Source organism: Chrysochloris asiatica, unplaced genomic scaffold, assembly GCF_000296735.1.
Source record: "Chrysochloris asiatica unplaced genomic scaffold, ChrAsi1.0 scaffold00139, whole genome shotgun sequence".
Taxonomy (NCBI): Eukaryota; Metazoa; Chordata; class Mammalia; order Afrosoricida; family Chrysochloridae; genus Chrysochloris; species Chrysochloris asiatica.
Window position 1 is genome coordinate 6,041,856 of NW_006408657.1, and position 13,272 is coordinate 6,055,127.

Here is a 13,272-nt window from a genome sequence, read left to right on the forward strand (position 1 = left end):
TTCCACCACACTAAGGCAGAGACATGAACAAAGGAAGCCAAAAGAACAATTCAGGTTCTAACTTCAATAATTAAAATGACAGCTTCTTTGTTGAAATAACTGGTATCAGAACTAACATTGTCAATGTGGAAACAAATATTTGAGGTAAGTAACTATTTTTCTTTCATAAAATGATAATATAGACACCAGGTGTTGTGTGCTACCCACTGTGAAGTGGATTATTATGGATTATTAGAGTAGTAGTTACTTTAGGTTGCCATGTCAACCAAATTGGCAGTGTGAAGATTTAAGAGGATTCTTGGTGTGGCGCTGTAGGGTTAGCACTGGACTGAGAACTACTAAGTCGGCAGTTCAAACCCATCAGCTACTCCTCAGAAACCCTGTACAGGATCGCTCTGAGTTGACACAGATAAAGATTGCATCAAAAGTATAGTACCAACTTGACTTTTAGCTACATAAATTGCTTCGGGCAACCCTACGACGACTAATGCAACAACTCTGGTAGCCTGGTGTGGTGCTGTAGGATAAGCACTGGATTGCTAACCACAAGGTCAAACCTACCAGTCGCTTCTTGGAAACCCTATACACAAGGTCACTATGAGTCAGAACTGATTCTACAGTACGTAACAACAATGAACGACCAAAGCATAGGACAATCTTGTGAAATTTTTGGAAGTCTTTGTTGCCTAAACATGCCAAACAGGGTACTCATTTTCCAATCCATGCCAACAACTACATGAAATCCCTTGATGTAGTTTATGCTGATGTTTGTAAAAAGAATGTACCTCCATTTTTGAAAACAAAAAAACAAATATAGGGGCTATTTTAAATGCTTCACATAATTCTATGTTAGAAAATGAGGGGTGAATTTATAATCTAAATACCAAAACATATTTCTTCCCAAGTAAAGCCACTGTTTTTCATTCTTTTTGGATCAACTATCAACACTCGTGGAAGCAGTAGGAAGAGATCAGACGACATATTGCATTGGGCAAATCTGTTGCACAGGAACTTTTTAAAGTGTTGAAGAGCAGAGATGTCAGCTTGAGGACTAAGATGCGCCTGACCCAAGCCATGGTATTTTCAATAACCTCATATGGATGCGAAAGCTGGACAGTTAATAAGGAAGATCGTAGAAGAAATGATGCCTTTGAGCTGTGGTGTTGGAGGAGAATACTGAAAGTGCCATGGGCTGCCAAAAGAACCAATAGATCTGTTTTGGAAGAAGTGCAGCCAGAGTGCTCCTTGGAGGCCAAGATGGCCAAACTTCGTCTGTCATACTTTGGACATATTGTCAGGAGGGAACAGTCACTGGAGAAGGATGTCATGATGGGTATGATGGAGGGTCAGAGAAAAAGAGGAAGACCCCCAACGAGATGGATCAGCCAGGTGGCGTCATTGATGGCGTCAAGTGTGGCGGCGGTAGTGAGGTTGGCCCAGGATCGAACATTGTTTCGTTCTGCTGTGCATGGGGTCGGTTCCGACTCAATGGAACCTGACAACAACACAAAACCACTGGACACAGTGTTTAGCAAAGTCTCTTGCTATTAAAGCATGTTTATGTCTTTAGACAAAAAGACACGATCACTTCTAAGTGACTGGTTTCTTACCATGCACAATTTTAGAAAACTTGTATTACCATTTGATGGTAACTAAATCCTGGCGTGGCGCTGTGTGTTAATGCGTTAGAATGCAAAGTCGGTTTGATCCATCCGCAAGGTTGGCAGTTCAAATCCTCAAGCCGCTCCTTGGAAACCCTATACAGGGTCACTACGGGTTAGAATCGACTCAATGGTACTTAACATCATTATCCAAAGTTATTGGTGTTATTAGGTGCCATCCATGGTGACTCATGGAGACCCTACACCCCGCCTCATCCTATTTTATCCCAATGATCAGTTACAGAACAGACTGTTGTGACCCATAGGGTTTTCACTGGCTGATTTTCCAAAGTAGACCTCCAGGCCTTTCTTCTTACATATTATCCAATAGGGAGTGGTATTGCTCAATGTTGTTGTTAGGTGCCATCAAGTCGGTGCCAACTCATAGCGATCTTCTGCACAGCAGAACGAAACACTGCCCGACCCTGTGCCAACCACATTATTGTTGCCGTGCTTGAGTCCATTGATGCTGCCACTTGGCCAATCCATCTCGCTGGGGGTCTTACTCTTTTTCTCTGACCCTCCACCTTACCAAACATGATATTCTTCTCCAGAGACTGGTCCCTCCTGACAATAGGTCCAAAGTACAAAAGACAAAGTTTGGCCATCTTGGCCTTCAGGGAGCACTCTGACCGCACTTCTTCCAACACAGATCTGTTTGCTCTTTTGGCAGCCCATGGCACTTTCAATATTCTCCTCCAACCCCATAACTCAAAAGCATCAATTCTTCTAGGGTCTTCCTTATTCACTGTCCAGTTTTTGCATGCATATGAGGTTATTGAAAATCCCATGGCTTGGGTCAGGTGCACCTTAGTCCTCAAGCTGACATCTTTGCTGTTCAACACTTTAAAAAATAGTACTTTCTAATTATGGTTGGGGTGTGTCTATTATATTAAGCACTGTTCCTTTCCATTCTTGGGGAAAACAAATCTAGAAAAAAAACTTTGTGTAGAAAAACAGAAAGGAGAAAACCCATGCCAGGACAAAGAGTGGGTGTCCTTCGTCTAAGCAACCAAATAGCTTTTGTGAAGGCTTTAGGGTAGCTAATAATTATAAGAAAAATGGTATTAAAACACCCATTTGTAAATACAGAAGGATGAAATTGTCAGACTTGTGTCCCCCCCCCCCCCGCCCCAGTTCCCTGTTTGCAAGCAATATTGAGCTATATGTCTCTTCTTATCCCCCGTGCAGAATTAGAACTTACAGTTCCTCCCATAAAGCACTTCATGACTTCTACTGTTTGACTGTGTTGTCTAGTTCCGCCAAGGTGATTTAGCTCATTGGCAATCACCCATGACAGAGCAGAATTGCACCATAGGGTTCAGGTCTTTCTCCCATGAAGTTGCTGGGTGGGTTTGAACCACCAACCTTCCAGTTAGCAGCTCAGTGCTAAACCATTACACCACTGCCATCAAGTCGATTCCGAGCTAGAGACCTATATAGGGTTTTGGAGGCTGTAAATCTTTATGGGCATTCCAGGACTTCAAACTATTTCATTGCTTTGTTGAAAATAGTTTCTCCTATAGTCTATATGAGGGAGTTTCGGAATGATTCTGGAAAAATCTCATTATACTTTCATTCCATTTGTCCACAAACTTTTTGAAGCCCCTATGTCTGCTTCATGAGGACAATAACTCATTTGTTTCATTTTTCACCACCTAGCATAGCGCCTGGCACACAGACTGCCTTTCAGACTACCTTTGTACCAGGATGTTGTCCACCCGGGCAGGACATACATGAGTTGTTGTTTTTTTTTTTTTTTCAATGACGTTAACTCAGTGAGAAGACAGGAAAATGGAGGGGAGAAATCATGTCTAGCTTGTGTTAGGCCACCTGGTGGTGCTAGAAAAAGACTTCAGGTTCCATTCACAAAACACTGCAGCGGTGTTTTAGTGAAAATTGGGTTTCGAAAACCTTCAATATAACAACTATAAAATTCCATTCAAAGAAGTTTCAAGTTCTTTTGTGGTTGATTCTTTTCATACATTTTCTTTTGTGGGTAAGATGTTCTATTCAGAGTGATTATGATTCAAGGGTCTCAGCATCTTTTTCTTTTCTTTCAAAATCTTTCTGCCTTGTAAACATACATTTTGAACAGACAGTATCAATATTTGTGACATTCTCTCCAAACATGCCACATCAAAATATCATTTCAACTCTCAGAATAGTTTATAAACTGGTATATAAAAAGATGATCTCTTATGATTTTTTTTCTTCCTGGTTCTTTGGGGGAGCGTGGATGGGGTCATTGTTGCAGCTTTTTTGGTGTTCTATTTTGCTGTATTGTGCTTTTATAATGGGAGTCCTTGGTACCAAAAGCAGGACTTCTTGTTGAGAGCCACTGAGTTGGTTCCGACTCATAGCGACCCTATACATGGCTTCCGAGGAGCGTCTGGTAAGTTCAGACAGAACCTGTGGTCCAGTGCTTTATCCTACCAGACTAGAATAGAATAAATGACTTACTAGTGCTTCAAAATACCACATTAATCTAGAACCAAAAATTATAAGGTGTCCTTGTCTAATCTCCAAGGGAGATGGCCCCACATTTTGAAGAGCTTGGTAAGACTGAACTGTCAGTGTCTTTGGCATGTAAAAGTGAAGCTGAAATTCTGCATTAAAGACAAATCAACCTTTCTTGATAAAGATCTTTAAAACAAAAAATGGACAAAGTGCAGTAAATTTCATACCCATTTAATCAATTTATGAAACTCATATAATTCTGGAATTTTTTCCAACTTAAAATTAAGCATTTTTTAAAACTGCCCCAACATGGAGAAACGTAAAAGAAAAAGCAATGTTTGTTAATTTAAGGACTAGTCAGAGTAATTGTGCAAATTTGATGATGATACATTCAGGGGAGCACAGTGGCTCTGTAGGATAATCTTTAGACTGCGAACCACAAGGTTGGTGGTTCAAGTTCACCAGCTGCTCCTTGGGAGGAAAATGAGGCTTTCTGCTCCTGCAAAGATGCACAGCCTCAGAAATGCTGTACATGGTCAATATGAGTCGGAACTGACACAATGACACTTAACAATATATCTTTTTAAGATTCTTTAAACTCTATGTGAAATCAAGTCATGGATGATGACTAATCTTATAAAAGTGGACTTTATTTAACATATAATCCTTAACTTCTTTATCCAAAATGCCACATACTACTATTCAACAAGCCCCAAACACGCACGAGGCAGTTATGAAGTATTACAGGAAATTCTGAAAACCTACCCTGTAAAAATAATCTGGCTAAGTGGAACTTCTCTACTGAATTTCTAACATTGTATCATGCCTCATTTTCCTCATTCTTGCAAGAAATGTGATTGGACTGGATTATTTTTAAAGCTGTGGCTTCAAAAAAGTTCTTGGAAAAACATAATGAAAGATCATGGAATTTTTCCACAAACTTTTTGAAATCCCCTCGTATGCACTATTCTCAAAAGAGCTGTTATTAAAACTAACAAAATAAAAAGACAATACTCAAACCGAAAAAACAACTCTACAACTCCAGTAGCTCTCTAGCACTTAAAAACTTGGCTCCTAGTTGGAATTTTAATGTTTTACTGTTTATGTACAAAGCATAGCTCATCAAATGCATTCAAGGTTTCTTAAAGTAAAAAAAGAGCAAAATTTTATCATGCTACATGAAATAGCAGATTATAATTTAGATTCTTAAGAATTTGTGTCATTTAAGACTATGACCTAACGATGACCTCTGAGATACATGGGAGCTTTAAAAAGTTCATGGAAAAATAGAATTGAAAGATAATGCAATGTTTCCATAAACTTTCTGAAGCCCCATCGTGTGTGTGTACTCATAAATTTTCTATTTATGGAAAGGCTAGGTTTTGAGTTCATTTGAGCCCAAATTCAAAGTGACGCCATGTGTGGGTTAAGGACAGCTTTTGCCCTAGCCAAACAGTATTTATACAATAAACTCTAAAGAAACTGTATGTGTTTGTCTTTGTTTGGGGGAGGCAGTAATGTCAGAACGTAGATTTATACAGCTAGACTCCCAAGTGTCAGACTAGAAGGCTGGGCTGGCAGGCCATATGGTTCCTTTGTAAACAATAGAATGTGATTGAAGAGACATTGTGGTATTTTCCAGGCTAGTTCAGATAAAACCTGGTCCTATTAGGACCCTGGAATCCTGGTGTGGCACTGTGGGTTAATGCCTGGGCTGCAAAGTCGATTTGAGCCGAAAGGCCGGCGGTTCAAACTCACCAGCTGCTCTTCGGAAACCCTATACAGGGTCGCTATGGGTCGGAATCGACTCGATGGCACTTAGTAACAACAAAATTAGGACCCTTGCTCTAAAGGAAACCAATCATCCTATAGGAGGAAATCCAACTATCCTAAGGCCACCATACTGGAATAGTCACATGTAGGTCCTCAGTGAGAACCCCAGGCCTCCCCAGCCATTCTACACCAAGGTGCTAAACTGTGAGTAGAAACCATATGGCTATAGCTCCAGATGTTCCCGCCTAGCCATTTGACATATCCTTAGCTAAGTCCCAGGCATCCTGGAACAGACACGTCAACCTGTTACGCCCTATCCGAGTTCCTGAGGCACATAATCCATGAGCACATAAACACGGTTATTTTATACCACTAACTTTTGAGGTGGTTTATTTCCCAGCATGATGAAGTGGAACACGCTTAGTAAAAAAAACTCTATCACTTATTGAATGTTGTTAAGTGTTATCGAGTGGGTTCTGACTCATAGGGACCCTGTACATTAAACAGAAACTTGAAGGAAATTCCTGAAATAGTTTCCTGTCAGTAGGTAAAACTGACTAAGATACAGGCTTTTGTTTTTGTTTTCTTTTGAAATGCTTTATTAAAAGTCAGACTTGGAGATTACAATCCTTCATAAAATGTACGCAAAAGCATTAGATATGACCACAGATTATAATGTCACTTGCAAAGGTAAATCTGAAGAAATTGGAAATGAAGCCAATGTTAAAAGAAACTCACCATGAAAATTGTGAGATACTTCGTTTTCTCTGGTTTATTAATTGAGAAAGTTTGGCTTAACTAGTATTCTTTGTTAATTTCCCACCCACTTTTACTTACTTTGTTTTCTAGGAAGCCAGAGGAGGGTAAAACTATAGTGACTTCAGGCTTGCTGAGCTGTTTGTAAACACTTGTCTGTATCAACCCATTTCAAACAAGCAGAACCTTCCCTGGAGGGTATTATACTATGAAGTTTCTTTCCCAATGAAATCCTGTTTCTCAATTAAGACACTGGCGAAAAATATGCATCTAAATTACATATCTGAACTAAGAATTACTGTATCTCATCTGATTTCCTAAAATGTGCAGGTGTTTAGGCAGTTCGATTTATCTTGAACTGCTAACTACAAGGTCAGCAGTTCTAATCTACCAGTTACTCCACAAGAGAAAGATGAGGTTTTCTGCCCCGGAAAAGATTTACAGCTTCGGAAACCCTATCTATACAATGAGTAGAAGGCACACAATCACCAACTACCACACAAAGTAGGTCTTCTAGTTATGTGTTTCAAAATGGGTTTTTATACTAAAGTACAAAAGTTTTTTGAAAAAAGAGCTACATATAAAGCCCTCAAAAAAGAACCTCTTGTCAAGTGAAATTAATAACATTCACCTGTTATTAGCATAGTGTGCACTGCCATTTCAAAACCGCCAGTGACTCATGTTACAAATGCAGCTATTTTTAGGACCAGAAGGTGAACAATGTTAACATTATTCCTAAAAAAATAAAAGAAAATAATGGTATTAACTATCGGATCAACTATTTTGTGGCTGGAACAATAAAAGCACTTGATGCATCCCCAAAATACTCAGGAAAATGTGCTCATGTGCGGCCATCTGCTTTTTGCTTACTCAATAAATCATACAGCTATCACGTATCTATCTGCTTTAGAAATGGTATCTACGTATTCATAAAATTTAAACAAGAAATGTAACATCACCCTAGAGGTGATACAGTAAAGCTTACTTTGCTGGCAAGTTTAAGTCCTTGGCCTTCTGTATACACTTGTGTCTATCTGATTTACTCTAAGAATTCTCTTACGATTGCTCTGGCTGTGAAATTCTAACCATTAGATTCTGGAAAAAAAGTTACCAAAACTATGTGATTAAGCAAAAGTCTAAAATCATTACTATCAATTAAAAAAAAAATTAAGATTTATTAAGAGGCTGCTGAAAACCAGTAGTGGGAAAAACTATCCTTAGAAAGAAATACTCTGCCCGGCCAGCAGCCATGTGAGTACTACGTATTCTAAACTTCCTAACAAGCATACTTCATTTTTTTCTTTCTTTCTCCGTTTCCACTCACCATGAATTTGATAATCGTTTTCTCATTTGTCTTTCTGGAAACTGTGCCTGCTTAAAAATGAGTGCCTGGACTGTCCCCAATACAATGAATTGGGGACGCCACAGGAAAGCACTCAGGCTGACTGACGCCCAGATTACTGGTTCATGCTAGAAGTGCTGATGCAACCTTCAATACACCAGGGCACACACAAGCATGGTTCTGCTTTCACTTAAAACCAGCAAACTACACACTAACAACCAAAGGTGCCTATTCAGTATCAAAATCACAGCCCAGCTTTACAAAGAATGGGTGAGGGGAAAGTTTCAGCAGAAACCGGGCCTTAAGTAGGGCATATACTGTCGTCAGCAGAAACAGTCCCCCAGTTTTCCTTTGCTAAATACAAGAATACAAGCTTGCCTCTTCATGGCTGTTTTCATTCTGATTAAGAAAAAGGTTTTTAATGAAGCCCTGAAGATCCTGGTCGAAGGGGAAGGGCCTTCAGTAAAACTGTCCTCAGTGGTGCCTCTGGAGGTAATTCATTTCGCGAGACAATGAAGTGGATTTTTAAAAATCATCCGAAAAGACCTTTCCCTCCCTGCTTTCTTTCTGCAGCTCCACATAGCAGACGGAGAAAAGCTGCCTACCCCTTTGGAACAGGAAAGAAGAGCTTTGCTGGTTTTGATTCAGACTTCTCCCTCTCTTCATTTTTCTCAAACACTTGACAGATAGAAACTTCTCATCTGCATACCGTTTTAAGAAGTCGTATTTTGTAAGGAAGGGACACAGTAATTGTCTATATTTTATTTCCTTTCCTGCCCCTGCAGCCCCTCATATCCTTGGAGAGTAAAACAAAAATCACTCCAGACTATCTAGAAAGTCAAGACCTTGACTTCTTTCCTCTTTGTTTACAAATGCTTACGTTTTCTGGGCTGAAACAGTAATCTTTCAGCAAAATAAAAACTAAAGTTGATTGTCAGAAATCCAAATAGAAGTGCTGGGGATAAGAATTCCGAAGGAAGGGTTTGGGGGTGAGGCAGAAACTGTGTCTGCTTTTGACTTTTACCTTGTGGCTCTGTGTACTACACTATTATAATTTGCATTTAACTTGTGTCTCCCCAGTTCCGAGCCTAGAAAGGGGAGGGAGGGGAGCTGAGATAAATGGATATGGAGGCAATTAAGGAAAGATGAGCAAACATAGCATCCAGCTCCTCAAAACTCTAGCTGGCTTCTCCCCATTCCCCACATTCCTGGCCAAGAGAACAGAAGGGCCTGAAAAGAAAGTGGGAGCTGAAGCTGATTTCTCTAACCTATCTGAAAAGTCTTTTTGCAATCAGGGGCTATTATTTCAGGAGACAGTGAGAAAGGGGTAAAAGATTCCTGTTGCTAAGGAGACCTGCTGAAGCTGGCATTCCTACATAAATTTCCATTTCTATTGGAGATGGGGAAGAAAAGATATTTTCTCCAAAGTTTACTTGGATCCCCTGGTTACTGAAGAAAGGCATCTTACAGATTTATTTTATCTTTAGTTGTAAACAACCAACCCTGAAAGAATTGAAAGACCTAAATGTTGACCTCCTGCTGCTAACCAGTCCCCTCCACAGTGAATTAAGCAACAAAGACAAAGCCTTTCAATGAGAATTTTGAGGGGATAAGGAAAAAGCCTTTTTGTACACAGAGAATGAAATTTATGGATGAAACTTAACTAAGTGAACTCATTTCTCTTAAAACAAGAAACCAAAGGCAAAAGCAAATCAGATTTGTGTCGCTTTTTTGTGCGATTTCAAGTTTGTTGGAACTTGAAACGTTTCCAGGAAAGCTTTATAAATAGTTCTAGAAAAGACATGAAACTGTCACGAAGGAATTTAATGAGTTTCTCTCTGTGTGTGTGTGTGTGTGCGCGCGCGCGCGCGCGCACGCTTATGTGAATGTGTGTATCGCGGGACAGGTTCTCCCCCCTTTACTGCGCTGACACCAGCACCTTCAGAATTAAGAGAGGTAAAGGTTTGCAGCAAGAAATAAGAAGTTGGCAGATTTCTTTTACGGGCATAACTAGGGCGCCGAGGAAGGCAACTAGGAGAGTCAAGGAGGGACTAAAGCAATAAAGCCCCCATCTCCCAGGGGCTTTAATCTCTCTCCCACCTCCTTGCCCCTAGATAGTGCTAGATGAATAAACTACAACTTTCCAGGCATCTGTAGCTCTGGAGAAGAAAAGGTCTGGCAGGAGTAGGGATGTACAGAGGGTGGGGAGAAGGGCCACTCACAACTAACTCATGACACCAAAAAAGGAAATTACTCCGGTTCCTCTCCCATCTCTTAGCCTTCCGAAACGTAAGGAAATAAAATCCAAACTAAAACTCACTGGGGAAAACCCAGAAAAAGTGGACTAGAACAGTAAGAAACGTGGGCACGGAGAGGTAGGGGTAAACTCATGCAAATTCCTCCCTGAAAGGGTAGAGAAAAGTGGGGGAGCCCGAACCAAGGACTCACAGTGTCTTGGGCGGAGTTGGGGTGTTTTTTGCTTATGGCTTTTTTAATGAGGGCTTGGAAGGTGTTGCATTTTTAACCCCACCACATGGTTCTCGCCCTAAATGGTAACAATTACCCAGAATAGCATACGTGTTACTCTAAAGCGGGAGGAATTGTCAGAGAAGGAGGGTGAGGGCGTGGGATGTCGCTTTAGGTTTGGCGACCAGGATTGGGGAGGAGAAAGGAGTGGATGTCAGGGAGGAGGTTGGAGCCTAGGCTCCGGGAAGAGCTGGAATGGAGTGGGAAGGGCACGGGTGGGGGGCACCGAGGCGGCTGGGAGTGGGGTGGTGGCGGTCCCGGGCAATAGGGCGTGGGGAGGTCGGGGCGGGGGTCGCGGCGCCGGGCCCTCACCGCTGCTGAGCGTGGACTCGCAGTGCCAGATGTCCAGGCTGGCGGGTTTCCGGCAGGACTCCCACAGGGACAGGTAATACTGGTGATCTGCCGTGACCCAGGCCGGGCTCAGCACGGCGCCCAGGTCCAGACACAACGCCAGGAAGATGCACACCAGCCCAACCAGCTTCAGCGGGGTCAGCACCGATACGCGCACCTCCTCCATGCCGCTGCCCGCCGAAGCCATGCCCGTCGCCGCGGCCGCCCGGCCCCGCGAACCGAGGACGCAGGCGGGGGCTCGGCCGCTGAAAAGGTAAGCCGCCGCCGCTTGTGTCGGGATGTGCGCCGCGAGGCAGGTCTGCGGGTGGCAGACCGGCCGGGACTAGAATCAGCACCACAGCAACACTACTCCTTCGCGGATCTTCGCTGCCGGCCCGCGCCGCGCTCTGTCCGCGCCCGCGCCCGCTCCGCCCCGCGCGCCCTCTCGCTCCTCCCCAGCCCCGCCCGGCTGCGGGAGGGGCGCCCAGCGGGCGGAGCGCAGAGCCCGCGCGGGATGGTGGTGGCTCCCGCTCCGGCCCCGCCCAAGGCCCCGCCGCCAGCCAGCCGGGCTAGGAGCAGGATCCTGCAGTGTCCCCGCCCCGTCCCCACTGCTCTCCTTTAGGGTTGCCGCGCTCTCCCTCTCCGGATCACATGGGTGCCTTTTCCTAGCGAGCTGGAGGGTCCGTTTTCTAGTAGGCGGTAGACAGTGGTTCCTAGGAGTCCTGAGCTGTGACTCTTGAAGCTGGAGCGGTCTTCTCTCTCAGTGACATGACAACTCCATCCGCGGTCCCTGGTCCTGGCCAACATCTCCTCTGGAGATATTTGAAGTGAGGAGAAAGCCGACTACAGACATTTCGTTCTACCTTTTCAAATCCTAGACGGACCAGTCTTGGACTCAAGAACCCCCTGGTATTCTGCTTACTTCTCCCCTAAATGTGCTGCCGCTTCTGTTCTCTGGTCTTGTCTCTTCTGCGCCCTCTATGAGTGGCGTTTGCTCAGGGACTGCTGGCGTTAAAATGGCAATGAGTTTAGACAAAATGTAAAGTAAACCTTATTTGCATCGCCACTGCTCTGCATTTTGGTTGCATGTTTACTAAAGCCTTTATTCATTAAAGCTTTATTGCATTACAACAAAGGGGATCTGAATCCCTCCCCAGGCTTTGAGCTCTTCTTTTGTCTTCCACAGGATCTAGTCCTGAGCTCCCTCCGCATAGGAAAACTGAAACATCTTTCCAAAATGGGAAACTAATCAATCTCCAAATATTTATTGAGCACCTGCTGTGTGCCCTGAGCTAAGGATCCATCACAGTACGACCTTGTCCCTGGTCTTAAAGGGACGCTGTATTTATTTTTCTATCCGTGAGGAGTTTTTACATCTCTTGAAAATGAGCTTGAAATTCTGTAATTGACTGGTTTAAGGTTGTCTCCTGTATCTTGTTTTTGCTTTGTTTTGTTTTAGTGCTTTCCTATAAAATAAATTTACTGTGATAGACCATTTGTGGGGAAACCCAAAACAGTACTTAAGACCTAAAGAATGGCTGAAATGCCTTCTTCCTTTGAATGAAACACCATCCAGCATTTAATACTTTTTGTTGATAACAGTTTCTTTCCTTTTAGCCACATCTTCAGACAGGGCTTACTACATTTTGACTGAAGCATCACGTTGAGTGTAAAAACAATTGAGTTAGTGCCAGATGACTTGAGAATAAGAACTCACTTGATGTGAAATAAACAACCTGTGGTTTTCTATATTTGAAAATGAGGGAACTGACAAAGTTTCACTCACTACCTTTCAAGCATTGTCACCATAATAACTGTGCGACCCTTAGTAAAGAATGCCTAGAGCATGTGAACTTTCAGCAGACTGCTCAGTCTCTCACCTAGAAAGAAGCTTGAGTGCTTCTCACCGAAAACAGTTCCTAATGGCGCACTGAACTATTAAAAACCGGCAAAATTAATAAAAGTTACCAGGCTTGGGATATTTTCATTTACCTGAATTTGTGTTTATATTTTATAATGTACATTCAACATAATAAACCAAACCCACTGCTGTGGAATTGATTCTGGCTCATAGTGACTCTGTAGCACAAAGTAGAACTGCTACACAGGGGTTCTGAGGCTACAAATCTTTCCAGCCTCATCATCCTCTCTGAGTGATGGCTGGTGAGTTCCAATCACCCACCTTTCGGTTCGCATCCCAGCGCTTAACCCGCTGTGCCACTTTTCAAAATAAGATTTAAGAAAATTTCTTGACTGTGCCTCTGTGGGGTAAAGAACTTAAGTGTGGTGGCTTTTGTCTTTGGCTCCAGAGAAATGACTCTTGGAGTAATGTGGGTGCCTTTGTGCTGGCAAGTGGGGGCTGGCCAGACGAGAAAACACTAACCTGAGAGGCTGATATCCCCTAGCCTCAGAAGGCATGTTGTT

General features: G+C 42.8%; 1 protein-coding gene across 1 annotated transcript in view; it reads right to left on the reverse strand.

Annotated features, from left to right (window-relative positions):
- The window catches only part of LOC102842151 (transmembrane protein 47-like), a 33,642-nt gene extending 22,586 nt beyond the window's left edge, over positions 1-11,056 (reverse strand). The window contains exon 1 of the mRNA XM_006870149.1: positions 10,831-11,056. Coding sequence (XP_006870211.1) covers positions 10,831-11,056 — 226 coding nt within the window. The remainder of the gene's footprint in view (positions 1-10,830) is intronic.
- Positions 11,057-13,272: the final 2,216 nt, after the last annotated feature.